Source organism: Macaca fascicularis, chromosome 5, assembly GCF_037993035.2.
Source record: "Macaca fascicularis isolate 582-1 chromosome 5, T2T-MFA8v1.1".
Lineage (NCBI taxonomy): Eukaryota > Metazoa > Chordata > Mammalia > Primates > Cercopithecidae > Macaca > Macaca fascicularis.
The window spans coordinates 173341890-173357699 of NC_088379.1; the positions used below are offsets into that span (position 1 = coordinate 173341890).

The 15810-nt window shown below is 38.8% G+C and overlaps 1 protein-coding gene across 8 annotated transcripts in view; it reads left to right on the forward strand.

Annotated features, from left to right (window-relative positions):
- Positions 1 to 15810, forward strand: part of PALLD (palladin, cytoskeletal associated protein) — a 434802-nt gene that overhangs the window by 13789 nt on the left and 405203 nt on the right. For all 8 annotated transcript variants that reach the window (XM_005556268.4, XM_005556266.4, XM_065545676.1 and 5 more), the window contains exon 2: positions 382 to 1369. In XM_005556268.4, coding sequence (XP_005556325.3) covers positions 459 to 1369 — 911 coding nt within the window. In that variant the 5' untranslated portion in view covers positions 382 to 458. The remainder of the gene's footprint in view (positions 1 to 381; positions 1370 to 15810) is intronic.

Here is a 15810-nt window from a genome sequence, read left to right on the forward strand (position 1 = left end):
GTTTAGAGTTAGACAATCAGAGTCAGACTTACTAAAAGTATCAACATTCTATTGATCTCATTACATTAATCAAATTAGAGTTTGAGTAAGGTGGGCGGGGGGGCTGGCTGTGAGCCCTATCCTACTAACAGTGCCTACTGCACACGTCATCTTTTTGAATGATTTAATACTGCCTAGTGAGATATTTGATAGCACTCACAGGGCATGTATTAAAATCATAAAATGATGAACACAAGTATACTTGATATGTCTTCCAACTTGTAGAATAAAGAAAACTTATATTCATTCACTTTAATGTTTCTCTCAATTTGTGACTTAGAACTTCTATGATAAAATGGGGAAAAATCATTGCTACTAATGACATTCTATGCTGTCTTTCAGAGCATAAGAAAAGAGTTGCCGTTGCCTCTGGTCTTCCTATTGAAAGCAGACACAGAGTGCATGAAGACCGTTCAACTATGTCAGGGACCTCCTCCCATGAGTCCTTCTATGACTCCCTCTCAGACATGCAGGAAGAAAGCAAGAATGCTGACTTCTTCCCAGGCCTTTCTGCTTTCCTCAGCCAGGAAGAGATCAACAAGAGTCTTGACCTGGCCCGCAGAGCCATAGCCGACTCCGAAACAGAAGATTTTGACTCGGAAAAGGAGATCTCGCAGATTTTCAATACTTCCCCTGCAAGCTTCCATGAAAACCCTTCCCGTAAGGAGACCAAATTGGGTGAACACACCTCAGGGAGACCTCAGGATAACAGGTCAACACCTGTCCAGCCTCTGGCAGAAGAACAAACTAAGAGTATCTCTTCACCTGTTTCAAAGAGGAAACCTGCCATGTCGCCCCTGCTCACCAGGCCCAGCTACATCCGGAGCCTCCGAAAGGCTGACAAGCGTGGTGCAAAAGCTCCCAACACAAACGTAAAGCCCAAAACGCCACATCAAGGAAAGGCTGGCCCCCAGAGCCAGCTGTGTGACAAGGCGGCTAATTTAATTGAGGAGCTGACATCCATATTTAGAGAAGCCGCAAAGCCAAGAAACAGAAGCCCAAATGGGGAGTCCTCGTCACCAGACAGTGGGTACCTGTCTCCTAAAACTCAGCCGTCAGCCCTGCTGAATGCCTCAGCCAGCCAGAGCCCTACGGAAGACCAAGGGGAGATGGAAAGAGAGGTTAAGTCCCCTAGGGCCAGGCATTGCTACCAGGCCAACCAGGACCTGGCAGTGCCACGCAACCGCAAGTCTCACCCCCAGCCCCACAGTGCCCTCCACTTCCCAGCTGCACCTCGATTCATCCAAAAGCTGAGGAGCCAAGAAGTAGCAGAAGGGAGCCGAGTTTATCTGGAGTGTAGAGTCACTGGAAACCCCACTCCTCGAGTCAGGTATGAATTTTTTTATTATGCACAACAAAAGATTTTGTTGACTTTGGTGTTACTTTAATATGGGAGGAAGAAAGATTTCCTGTGTCATTAGCCCTCTGGAGACTGAGGGAGAGTACTTGCAAGGAGAGCAGCAGCCCAGGATCGCCACTACGAGTGGTGCTAGTTGTCCATGGCTGGAAATATCTGTGGTCATGCCCCCTCTGTGCTATGGAGGGACGGCAAAGGACTTGAGCAGGCAGAGAGGAGTGGAAACAGTTTGTTCTCTAAGACGGTGGAACTAGTATGGACTAGGCACACTTAAGATGTGAAACTGATTTACTGGAAGTACTGTGAAAAGTGTGTGTATATTTGAATATGAGTTGCTAAAGATGGTTGAAAGCATGGCTAAAACTAGCAGCTATCCAGAAGCGAAAGGCACAAGTGTGTAGAGGCCAACCTTCAGATTAGCCCCCAATAACTCACAAAAGGGAACAATAAATACCGAGGCCTACTTGAGGGGGGAGAGTAGGAGGAGCCTGAGGATCAAAAAACTACCTATCAGGTACTAATCTCACTACCTGGGTGACAAAATAATCTGTATGCCACAGCCCTGCAACATGTAATTTACCCATGTAACAAACCTGCACGTGTATCCCCGAACAAAAAGCTTAGGGAAAAAAAAAAAAAAGATTCTCATACACAAGAAACAAAAATCAAACAAAAATTACCCCCAAATGGATAATCCAGTCTCAGGCATGGACTAATTCGGCACATATTCAGTAACATAAGCACACACACACCCCTTCAATGTGATGCAAACAAGAAAGGCAGAACTTTCCTAAGAAAGAAAGATAAACCAAGTCAGGAGCTCCCCAGGTCTGCCTGTTATTCCTACACAGGCTCTGGTCACTAGAGCATGGAGACAGCAAGAAATAACAGTGAAGGGAGTATGCACTTAGAGTTAATAAGCATTCACACCACCATGTTCATTAGAATTTCTATACATTCTTCTGACTTCATTGTAGAGATTATACCTTCCCCTGTGCAAAAATGTTAAGGGGAGAGAGACCCTGGAGCCCCCTGCAGGGTTTCCGGTCGTGATTCCATGGCCCAGCTGTGGGACCTTAGTCAAGTTACTCTACCCCTCTGTGACTCAGTTTCTTCGTCTGTGAAATGGGAAGTATAATAATACCTACATCATTCTGTTTTATGATTAAATAAAATAGTACATGGGGGAAAATTAAAGCAGTGGCTTGCAGCTAGTAACTGCTGCATTAGTGTTACTTATTATCTTCATTATTTCTCATTTCTTAATTGTATTTGGCAAAATGAAAATAACATAAGTCAGGATTTTATTACAAAAATAATGAATATTCACTTATCTTGGAAGTTTTGCTTTTATTCATGCAGAATGCTTTACCTAAATTACATAAATATTTAAAAAGTTAACTCAACGGCCGGGCACAGTGGCTCATGCCTGTAATTTCAGCACTTTGGGAGACTGAGGTGGGTGGATCACCTGAGGCCAGGAGTTCGAGACCAGCCTGGCCAACATGGTGAAACCCCCTCTCTACTAAAAATACAAAAAATTAGTTGGGCATGGAGGCGTGTGCCTGTAATTCCAGCTACTCAAGAGGCTGAGGTACGAGAATCACTTGAACCTGGGAGGCAGAGTGGAGACTCTGTCTCAAAAAAAAAAGTTAAAATTATTTGATTTGGAAAAAATGGTAAAGTAGACATCAATGGCTAAAGATTGAATTGAAACACTGGTACTTAATAGCATTTCGCAGATCACAAACTTCCCTGTATCTCTGATCCTATGCTCACTAATACAAGCTTTGCTAGTGTTGGTTTCTTAATCTGATACCATTGTGCACACACATGAAGTAAACATTAGCATTACTGGCTGAAAAGCGGTGTGATTAGAGGTGGGCAATTTTTTCCCCCCAATCAATCTGTTCAACTAATTCACCTTGAGTCAGCTTTACAGCAATTTTACTATAATTCTTTAAGAAACTGACAGCAGGGGGCAGTAAAAAACTTTTTAATGTGTTCATTTAATTAAATATGTCATTCTAAATTTTGCATTTATATGTGTTATTTATGTAGATTTATATACATGAAGAATTTGTTTTTTACATTTTACCTTTGACAGAAATTAATGTTTCAGATTCTATTTAGATTTTTTAGCCTACCAATCTTGCAAACAAATAATTTTCATTAGACATTCCTTCTCATGTCACTCAAAACAGTTCCACAGGTTTTCAAACTACATATGGTTCTACCTACATTTACTTCCAAAACAACCCTTAAAGTACACTACAACCTTTTAAAAAATGACAGAAAGCAGTACATGTAGCATTGAAGGATTAATTCAAGTAAGCAGACCATAATGACTGTATTAAAATTCACTTAACCATTTGGTGATTCTAGGGTTCATCAAATTCACACTTCTGCCTCTTTGGGGGTAGCAGAACTAAAATTTAATTTCATTAGTATCTGCAGTATTATTAACTAGTTTTCTCTTATCCTGAAGTCTATGAATTCAAGTCCAAAGTTGACAAATTACACCTTTCTAGAATAATTAAGTCTCATAAAATGTTCCATTGTTGAAAGTTAGCTGGTCATGTTTGTATCCTGTAGAGTTTTTTGGGGGTTGTTTTTGTTTTAGTTTGAGAGGGAGAGTTTAGATTCACATTGAATTTTCTTAACTTCTGTTGCAAAGATCTTGATCCTCCTTGTCACGGATTTGTAAGTGTACCAGACGCCTAAGAACATTGAGCTCTTTTGACCACATGAGACATACGACAATCATAAGAGACAATCTTTGAAGGAAATTTTCTATCAGGAAGAAAACCTTTATTAAAGATTTCCTGCAATGGGGCATTTTAGAACCTGGCTCAGACTGTGTCAGTCCAGAGGACCTAGGACCTGGAGCTTAGGCAGACCTATTGATTGGCAGGCCATCTCCTGAGGTCATAGAAGCAGTTGACAGACGTGTGGAGAGGCAGGGGATGTCAGGACAATCTAAAGCAAGCCATAAGCAGAGCCCAAGAGACACTGGTTGGTGAGAGCAGAGACGCTCCTCAGTGTTAGGTAGTTGGCATCTGTACTGGGAGGTGAGTGAGGTATGGTGCCAAGAAGCTTGGCACTTGGCCAATGGAAAGGTCCAGGCTGACTTATGGGGAATGCACCACACGAAAACATGGCAGCAGACAGTAGGATCAAGATACAGGAGCTGGAACACAGGGAGAAACCTTTACCTTGCAAGAGTTTAAGCAAATGAAAGTTAGGACCATAGCTCCAGAAAGACAAAAACAACAGAGCAGAATCTTAGTGACTAAACTGGGTCCAGATTAGGGAAACCAACTGCTAGGTTAACATGCCTGGGCTACTAAGCAGCTGGTTGGAGCTTAAACAATGGAGATTGTTTGCTTTGGAAAGCTGGCATGATGAACCTGACAAATGTGGATAAAGTAGCCCCAGCTCAGGGAAGAAGTAACAGAAACAGGGTAAAACTAGGCCAGTCACTTCAAGGCAAGGTATTTGTGCTTCATACACAGCCACTTCGCCCTCTCACACTGTGTGAACACCAGTTATGACTACAAACAGGACTGAAAATATGTTTTCCTCCTTTATTCTTACATATCCAACAAAATCCCAACAAGAGAAAGAGCTGATAGAAAAAAATCGTATGCATAAAAATGGAAGTTATATACCATTGAGGTAGTATTCACATGATACGCAAATTATATTAACAATTTGAATTACTACATTAAATGAAATCAAGTGAGAATTCATTTTTTCTCTGCTTATGCTCAAATGTTCCATATTCTCATACACTCCTTCCAAACAGCATGAAGACCCATTCCCTGACATCACTCACCTTACCTGTTGTCTCCACTCCTGACTTTTGTGAGTTGATAAAAAATTTGTGAATAATTTTAGTTCAAAATTACCTCTGGTATTATAAAAAGGAGGCCTTATATTTTTAAAGGTATTTATTTTTAAAGGTATTATTTATTTATTTTAACAGTATTTATACCTTTAAAAATATTTTATCAACTGTATGTTTTAAACCATTTAAATGTAAGGAGACTGGAATCGAAAACTGTGAAATGATATGCTACTACTAGTAATACAAAAATCATTCATTAGTCATGGAGACTGGAGTATATATAACCCAGCTCTTAGGATTCTTGATCCTGTGCTGCAGTTGTTAATGAGAAGACTTAGCCACTGTCACTGTGGTGTTAGAAGTTATGCATGGCTTACTGACAGCCTCCAGAAATGGAGATAGTGGAATTGCCACCTTTAAAAATCTACGCTTGGAATTCATATTCCAAATATCTTCAAAGAAAATGGTAGCCTGGCAATTTTCCAGTATCTTTCTATATGGAAAAAGAAAACAAAGCCCTTCATGGGTATCCTTCCCTTTTTTTGTATTAAGTTAATAATGGTCAATCAATAGAAAAAAATTTTTCAAGGTGGGGACGGTTAGCGTAGAAACATTCAGTGTTGGGTAGTTGGCAGCTGTACGGGGAGGTGAGTGAAGTGTGGTGCCAAGGAGCTTGGCAATTGGCCATTGGAAAAGTCCACGCTGACGTATAGGGAATGCACCATGGGAAAACATGGCAGCAAGATCAAGACACAGGGACTGGGACATGGGGAGAAACTATGTTATTCTCCATCAAATTACTATAAATAAAGTTATTCTTCAGAAAATAACTACAAATAAAACAAAGCATTCCCATTTTATATACAAGTAGTCCAAACACATCTTTATATTAAGTTATTAAGGTAAATGTGTACATATGTCAAAAAAAAAAACACTTTTAAACACCCCACTTTTATAGTAAAAGTGGAATCCAGCAATGTGCTTTAATAGTCTAAATACAATTACTCATATCTAATCATAAGATACCTACTAGGTCATCATTGTTAGCCTCGTAAAGTTTTATTTACTATATACAATTAGAAGTAATACAATTATTTCTTTTTATAATCAAAACACAGCATATCCAATGCCTCCAATTAGTTTATATCAGCAAGACTTTGATCATCATCAAAAGCCAAAACAAGATGATTAGCCATATCAAATCTATGTAACTCTGTCTGTAGAAATTTCCATCTCCTCAAAAACAACAGCAAGTAAAACAAGTCATCAATTTACTTTTCTTACTAAAGGTATCAGTATGTGGTATCTCCCATCTTTTGGCTGGTTTGGTTTTGGAAAATGTAGCAACAGCACCAGTAGCCAATAGTTTATGAATATTCAGTGCTTGTAAAGTGAAGATCCAGATGGCTTAGCCCAGGAGTATTGTTGTTGTTAAAGAATATAGTCAACAATGAATTACCAGATAATATCATCAGATTATCAAAATGAAAAAATCCTGATAATACATGTGTTGTTACTGCAACATGAAATGTAAATAGGTACAACCAGTTTGGAGAACTGTTTTATGATACACAATTAACTTAAGATGTGCATACACTAAACCTTTATAGAATACACAATTGCCTACTTGACATCACTATTTGGATGTCTGATAGTCTTATCAAATTTGTCCAAAACTAAACTTCTAATTCTCCTCTCCTCCAAAAACCTTCTCTTTCCAAATCTTCTCCATGTCAACAAAAGACAACTCTCCTTCCAGCTCTTCAAGAAAAAACCCGTGAAGTCATCCTTGACCCCTCTTTTTCTCACACCCCAAATCCAATTCATCCAGCAAATCCAGTTGGCACCACCTTTAATGTCTCCAAATCTGACCACTTCACCCCACCTCCATAAATGAGGCTATACGTCAAGCCACCACCATCTGTCTCTTTATTATTTGCATTACCTTCCAATCCATCCTTGCTTTCGTTATTGTACATCACAGTCTACCCAGCACTCAGAGTAATTCTTTGTAATGAAATCATGATCAAAGCACTGCCCAAACACCATCCAGGAGCTTCTCACTCAGTCCGAGTAAAATCCATAGTTCTTATACATCCTAATCAGGCCTCATCTCTGACTTCACCTCTTGCCACTCCCCAAGCTTAGTCCACTCCAGCCACAGTGGGGTTCTTGGCTGCACCTCCATCACGCCGCCAGGCTTGTTCTTGTCTGGGGCCTGTGCACTTTCTGCTCCCTCTGTTTGTAAATCTCTTCCCCCAGGTATCTGCAGGATTAAATCCTTTATCCCCTTCATATCTCTTTCACCTTTACAATATGGCCTCCTATAAATACTCTATGTAAAAGAAAGGTCCTGCCTACCCTACTCTCTATTCCACTCTCTTGCTTCTTGTTCTTCTCCATAGATCTCATATGATACACTGCACATTTTGTTCGATTTTTGTAGCTGTCTTTCTTCCTTCACTAGAATATAAAATCCTTGGGTGTAAGGACTTTACCTGTTTTACTCACTCTTGAGTCCTCAGAGCCTAGAACAGTGTCTGGCATGTAACAGGTGCTCAATAAATTTGTGCTCAGAAAACTGTAAAGAACCTAAATATTCATCAAAGAGAAAATGGATAAATTGTGACATAGTCACACAACAAATGAACTAGAGCTGCATGTTATCAGGATATATGAAACTCACAAACATAAAATCAACCAAAGAAAAGAAAGTTGTAAAAACTTACACATAAACTACATGGACAGATGTTTGCATATGAAATTACATTTGCAAAATAGTACTATTTCAGGCTTACGGATGTAGTAGGAGTATAGAGAAATGTGTGGGAATGAGGAACACTAAATTCCAGACAGCAGTAACCTTCAAGATAAAGCATGTGATTTGTGGAGAGTCAACTGTGTTGGCAGTGTTTTATATCTTAAGGTGGGTAGTAGAGACACAGATATAAGCTACATCATTTTAATATTTAATAGTGAAAAATACTGACTTTTATGTTAATCTACTATCCTTATGATGTATCAGTAAGTTCAGCAGCAATGTTTCTAATGAATACTATGATTTATTCCATAAAAACCATCCAGAAAATATCTTTGTGTTAAGCACTGTGAATCAGATAAGTTGGCTTTTAGCCATTTGTCCATATAATTTTGGGGATTATTTTAGTTATATTTTAGAGCTTTTTAAAATGTTTTTTGTTTTGTTTTGTTTTGAATTTATGGTGTTTCAGTAGAATATGTATTCAGTCTTGTGCCATGGATCTTTTATGGTATAGTCTATCTACTTTATTTGCTGCAGACAATTAAAAAATCTGTATATGAGCTTCTTGTTTTTAAGGAAAAAGTCTGCATTAGGCACAAACACACACACACACACACACACACACACACACAATGGACCTGGTTAGGACTAGTAAAAGAGAATTTGAAAATTAACAAGTGCTGCCTGTCACTATCTCACCAACCCAACTGCCTCTCCTCCTATCTACATACCTGGACAATAGGAACAAGCACGTTAGGGCAGAATCCATAAGAAAACAAAACCTAATTTTATAGTTGCCTATTTTCTCATTCTTTTATTTCTTAATTCATTTAAAATCTTTTTTTTCTTTCTGTGTATTTGCATTGAATTGAAAAAACAAAAGCCTTTATATTTTGCAGAGGACGATAAATATTCCCTAGATCACCAAATTGCTGATGAACTAGAAAGCAAAAGAAATTCAACAAGAGAATGGCACCTTTGGCCGGGTGTGGCGGCTCATGCCTGTAATTTCAGCTCTTTGGGAGGCCGACGCAGGCAGATCACGAGGTCAGGAGATTGAGACCATCCTGACTAACATGGTGAAACCCAGTGTCTACTAAAAATACAAAAAATTTGCCGAGCGTGGTGGCAGGCACCTGTAGTCCCAGTTACTCGGGAGGCTGAGGCAGGAGAATGGCGTGAACCAAAAAGAGAGAGAAAGAGAGAGAGAATGAAAGAAAGAGAGAGAGAGAGCGCTTTATTTTCACTGAAGTGAAAAGATAGCCTTATCTCTGACTCCTCCACACAGACAATTTCTGGGAGTTAATTCATGAAAGGCACGTGACGCATTGTGAGGTTTTATCCTCTTTCCTATCTTTTGCATTCTTTCTCAACCACTGTTTTCATTCAATACCTACCCACTTGTAATTTTCACTTTGAAAACTAGCTATGCCTCTGCAGTAGTTTACCTGCAAGGCCATCATTAATGAGAATATTGAGTCTATTTCTGCAGACCTTGGTGAAATGGAGTAATTCAGTATCCAGCAAGCCCAGGAAATATTGCCCCTGTTGCATAGAATTCTTGTTTAATGACTTGAATATTACAGAGTGGCAGCAACTGCTTTATCACCTCTTCTGGTCAACCCATGACACCATGATGTTATGAAAAGCCCATTCCAGCTGTATAAATGCATAAAGCTGTGACAATGTTGCTCACACTGATATCTTAGTGAACCAAGAAGTAAGGCTGATATGCAAGGCAAAAGTGGACTATCACTATACAGTTAGAAGTTTGAATTGGTTATGACAGTCATCAGTATCTAGTCATGAGTAGCAGTAGCTAAATTAGACAGTAGCATCAGCTTATATCTCAATGGCCAAGTTTCTGGATTTAGCAAGAAAACAATAAACACCAAAATAAATTTAGCTGAAGAATAAAGGTAGAGATTTTTTTAATGTATTTTGCTTTTAATTTGTGGTGTTTCAATAGAATATTACACGTAGTCAGTCTTGTGCCATAGATCTTTTATGGTATCATCTACCTACTTTACTTGCTGCAGATGGCACAAAAAAAAAAAAAAAAAACACCACCACCTGTATATAAGAAGCTTCTTCAGCTAATCCCTTTGGAATTAAAAGGGCTTTATGAAACAAGCATCAGAAGAGCTTAGTGGTCGACAGTAGAGGTTCTAGAGCTAGAATGTGACTCCTGGCTCTATCACACATCGGTTAGGTCACTGTGGCAAGTTATTTCAACTTTCTGTGCCTCAGTTTCTTTGTTGGTAAAATGGAAATAATAGAAGTACCTACCTCTAGGGTAATTATGAATGTTAAGTCAATTAACACAGAGAAAGAGCTTGAAACTATTAGCACACCGTAGTATCTTAATAATGTATTATTTTAAAAGTTACTTATTGAAGTGTTTACTTTTATTGTTTATTGTCATTGACTTAGTATAAACTCCCTACACTCTACCTTTTCAAAAAGCTCTGACTCTGTTTCAAAACCTCTCTTTAAAATCTTCAGACTGCCATTCTCTTTTATACTACTAAGTATTCACAATGGCAGAGAGACTATGGAGATGGAACACTTCAACAGCATAAAATAAACAAATGATTTATCAGAAATACAATACATCTTGACAGTTGCTTGTAACTCTTTGTTGAGTCCTAGATTTGTATCTCAGAGTCAGAATCATCACCAAGGCTGCCATGGAGTAGTGGGATACGTTCCCTTGGTCTCCGTATAACATACTATTTTTTTATAAATTTTTATCTCACTTGGCCTTCCGTTCCTTCACTGCTGCAGGGTATGGGATCAAAGCCAAAGCAAAGTGATTCGTTTCCATCTCTACTCTTCCTTCATACAACTAATTATCTCCCCATCCCCTCTAAATCTAGAAGCTATGAAGGTTAGCGTGCTATGGATTACTGTCAGTTTAGAATGCCCTCCAAAAATAAAGTCTCTTTGACTATTGTTTTCTTGCTGCTTTTGAAATTGTTTAGCCATTTCCCTCAGTTTGCTTTGTTAGCACTTGCTAAACATTTGCTAGAGTTAATTGAAAGTGGTTCCCCAACACTTTAGCCACTCCTTATTTTTGTACTTCAATAATTTCAGCAGGAAGAAAAATCTAAAAATAATTTAAGTAACAAATGCAGGCTTTTCCTCAGCTAGATAAATCGACCTTTTATTTTGCATTTTCTTACTAAGTATTATACCATGCTGCAAAGCTCTCAAAAGGAAAAGGATGTGCTTTTTGAAAGTTTAATTTACTAGTATGCAAACCAGTATCAAATAGTTGTTTTGAAAGAATTTGACCCTGAAGTTTCAGATACCTTCACAGTGAAAACTACTCAATGTCTCAAATCTTTTCTGCAGAATCTATTTTAAGTACTTTTCAACATGTTTCTTCATTTGCCTTGGGGCCGTACCTCCTCATGGATCACTGAATCTGCTTAAGCATAATTACAGCAATTCAAGGACTCCATTTAGACACTGCATTCTTTTGACATTTTGGAGTTACTTTATAAAAACAACTGTAGCAAATACAATTTTAAGTATGCAACTTGATATAGCTTACTGTGCTGACCAAGATGCAAAATAGTTCTACCAGTTAGTGTTCGAATGATGTATAACAATAGAAATGGTTCTTTTCTATTTAATTTCAGTTGATTGGAGCCAAGAAATAGTATCCTATTGGATATCTGCTGAAATAGGACTAAACTACTAGTCTCCTAAACACTGATAGAGAAATCCAATCAAAAGCTTTTCCTGGCCAAAAATAATACTAATTGCAAGTGAAAACTAACATTGTTCTCTCAGTTATGAGTTCCAATGGTGAAGTCTAGTTCCATATAACAGCGTATGGTAAATTAGGCCACAGAAACAAGCTTCCAGTCACTGTTTATATGATCCACATGTTGTGGTCCAAAAAATGTAAATAAAAATACCCTAGGGAATAAGGACTTTTTCCTAAGATGACAGCTTTTAGCCTTGGTTGCTGAAAATGGTGAGTATTTCTAGTGACATTGAAAGCAAGTCTAGGGAAATGAATTTCCAAGTAATGGAGGAGAATCTTTGAGGAGGAGGAGAAAGAGGAGGGGAGGGAGGGGAGGGAGGGGAGGGAGGGGAGGAGAGGAGAGGGGAGTCGGGGGAGAGGAGGGAGGAGGGAGACAGGCAAAGAAAACTCTCATCTGAAGATGAATGGTTCTTTTAAAGATCTTCAAAATAATTTTCACCATGATATAGACGTTACAGATCACTGCTTTGACAGAGAATGTTCTAATTGTGTTAGTGCATAGAGAATGCAATAGATACACAGTTGTTGACATCTGGGGAGATGAGACAGAAGATGTTTCAGTTTAACACTTTAACATCTTTGTAATCAGAACTCCTTATAGAAAAGGACATACTTACAACAGATGTCAGATGACTCATTTTGTGGTTGCATTGCTTGTCCACATACAAATTTGGTCAGAATTGTCAGTTTAATTATTTACTTGGTCAGTACTATGTGCTGTTCATTAGTGGTTCATAAAATAATGGTATCTTGTGGTGATTGCATGTTAGATTCAGTGAACTACAAATTTGTTGTCTCCATTTGAAAAATAACATACTAAGATATGAATAGTTTCGCAAAACTCCCCCGTTGTCCAGCTGCTGGTAGGGACGGAATTCACACTGAGACAAACTGGCTCCTGGGTCTGTACTCTTTTGTTTCTAATTTTTACGGCTACATAGTAGGCATATGTATATATGGGGTACATGAGATTTTTTGATACAAGTATGCAGTGTGTAGTAATCACATCATCATAGAAAATGAAGTATCCCTCCCCTTGAGCATTAATGAATCTGTACATTTTAACTGCTATACTCTACTGCCACAGCCCTTCTCAAGATCTGTCTCAATGGAGTTTGGGTGAGTCCTCCTGACCATAAGAAATACCACCATAGATACTGAGCAGTTCTCTAAAAGCAAACCTCGTGAATGGCTTCCTTGCATTGCCCCCAGACAATGTTAAGAAATCTTAAAAAAGAAAAGAGCCATGATTGATTCTTTCATGGTCCTCATGAGAAAACTGTGGTGTATACATTCCCAGCCCACTTGAGGTGTCACATGAAGAAGAGCCGGCATCTTTACTCATAACAACAACCTTCCTTGATGCAACTTGTGAGGGCCTGAGTTACAGTGCCTCCTCTATCAAAGCCATTTTGATGGGTTTCTCTCTTTCTCTTATAAACAGAGCACTGATCCCAAGCAGAATATAACAGATATGATTTGTAATCCGTTATAGTACTATTTAATCCTTATGTTTAGCTGCCAGCATTCTAATTAAGAATGTGTTGGCATATGTTGGCCAGAATCCTGAAACATGGAATTCTTCCATGTGCCAAGTCAGAGGACACAGCATTGCTGCCTAAAATCAAGGAAGAAAGGGCCCCAACCACACTTTAGTTCAAGTGACTTCTGATATACCTTTTCTACAAAAGACTATTGCAAAACACAATTCAGCAAGATTTTTTTATGAAATAAATAATTTTAACTTTGAACATGGAGCTAATAAGAGGGAAGCATGAAGATTGAAGAAATCAAATTAACTTTGGAACGAGAGACTGTTGTCACTGCAGGAAAAGTCAATGAGCACATCAAAATGAGATTCTTCAGCCCACAGTAAAATTCATCAGAGGGCCACATGGTATAGTGAATCTAGGTGTTAGGTGTGCAGACGAAGGATGATGTGCCTCAGTTTGGGGTCAGTTTCACTGACTGAACATCTGTGCTACCCCATTGTACACACTCAGCTCTGCAAATATCTTCACCAATTCATTTTCATCCTAGATACTAGCATTTGGGAGAAATTTTTAATTGGAGGGGATTGGCACATACGTTGTAAGCGCCCCATCTGTTTTACTATTTGTTAATGGAAAATTCCAATGTTATACCTCAAATTAAAGATACTATCACTCTTAGTAATAGTTTAAACAAGATATTCCACAGAAGGACCAGAAGAATCACTCTAGTATGACAGCTATTGTGTTTGGATTGTATTTTCTTTCCTAAATCCTACTAGGCCAATGCAGGTAAAATGATGAATCCATTAACAAGCTGTTTCTATCCTACTACAAATCAATGTAATTTTACTACCACTGTGTAATATACAACAGATAAGTATATACCGTATAACATATAATGTATACCATAACATTTATGTTGCCAATTTTAAAATTTTATACTGATCTAGTCCCTTTCACCTGCAAATCTTAAAATCTTAACATTTGTTCATCCAGTGTACTATGTAAAATGGCTTGGAGTTGGAAGCTGTGTCTTCTAACGTGACCTAGGAGCAGCCCCTGAGTATAGAGTTCGGCTTCCAACACACATCTCAAGAACCATGGGTTTTTTTGGAACATGAGGCCAGCTCTTAGCTACCTGCAATTCAGAATGTACTATTTGGTCTCAGCAGTTTCTTGACCCTTCATGGGGTCATCTTCAAGTTCTGAACTGTCGCACATGTGTTTCTTCTCTTTGCCTTTGGATGGTTTTCTGGCTTTCAGATTTTGATCTTTGGATTTTGACAAATCAGAAAAAGATCAAACCCAGCCAAAACCTGTCTTTCATTACAGTTTGTTCTGGTTGAAATGTTAAATTTTCTCACATCCATGGAATTGAAGAAAATTATGATCCAAAATGAAAGAGGAATTGGGTTCATATTCTCTCTCTCACATCCACATTGCAAATCAGTCCTTTTTCACTCCCCATATTTAATGCTATCTGTTGTCCTCTTGCCTCACTTTCTGCCAAGAGGTCTTCGTATCCTCAGGTAGGTCTATAGAAACACAATTTAGTTTTCCTTTCATTATGCAAACACAATGCTACACCTGCACTAATCATCTGTGCTTAAAGCCAATGGATGATGGGGGGCAAGTGTTAGAAATTACCCAAGGCTCTTAGCACCTGAAGTGTTTTCTTACAGCCTCACCTGTATGGATAATTTTGTCAGTCAAATAAAGTGGATCTTAGTGATCAGAGCAGGAAGCAAGCTTGAAGCCAGGGGTTTAAAAAAAAAAAAAAAAATTAAGAGAAGCAAATGAAGGCTCCAGAAAGGGAATCTGAAAGAGACAAGGTGAAGGATTAGAAGCAGATGGCATGAGGAACAGTTCCAAGAAGCAATGAGAAAAGGCAGAGCTGGTGATAGTTGAGTGCTAGAGACCATTACAACATCCATATCCCAAATGGTTCCAGATCAGATCTCACAGGGAATGAAATTAATATGCAACAGTCTCCTCCTTTGCCAGCTGCTCATGGCCCCCCTGTGTTCTCACAATAACAAACACGTATGCAACAGCAATCCTTCCGAGGTGACAAGAGTCGTGGTCCCAGCACGTTGGGAGGCTGAGGCCGGCAGATCACCTGAGGTCGGGAGTTCAAGACCAGCCTGACCAACATGGAGAAACCCTGTCTCTACTAAAAATACAAAATTAGCCAGGCATGGTGGCACATGCCTGTAATCCCAGCCACTCAGGAGGCTGAGACAGGAGAATCGCTTGAACCCGGGAGGCAGAGACTGCAGTGAGCTGAGATCATGCCATTGCACTCCAGCCTGGGCAACAACAACAACAAAAAAGAGTAATGCTCATGGCATTACTTCCTTATGACTTTGAGTAGGATACAGAAGGAAATAAAGACAGTAACCTCTTTGGGGTTCTATACATCTTCATAAAGGCTTTCTTCATAGATCAGACAAGAAACTTAAATATTCCTTTGGTTTAAGCTGCCACAGAACTATGTTAAGATTATTAAAATACAAGTCTTTAAATATTAGG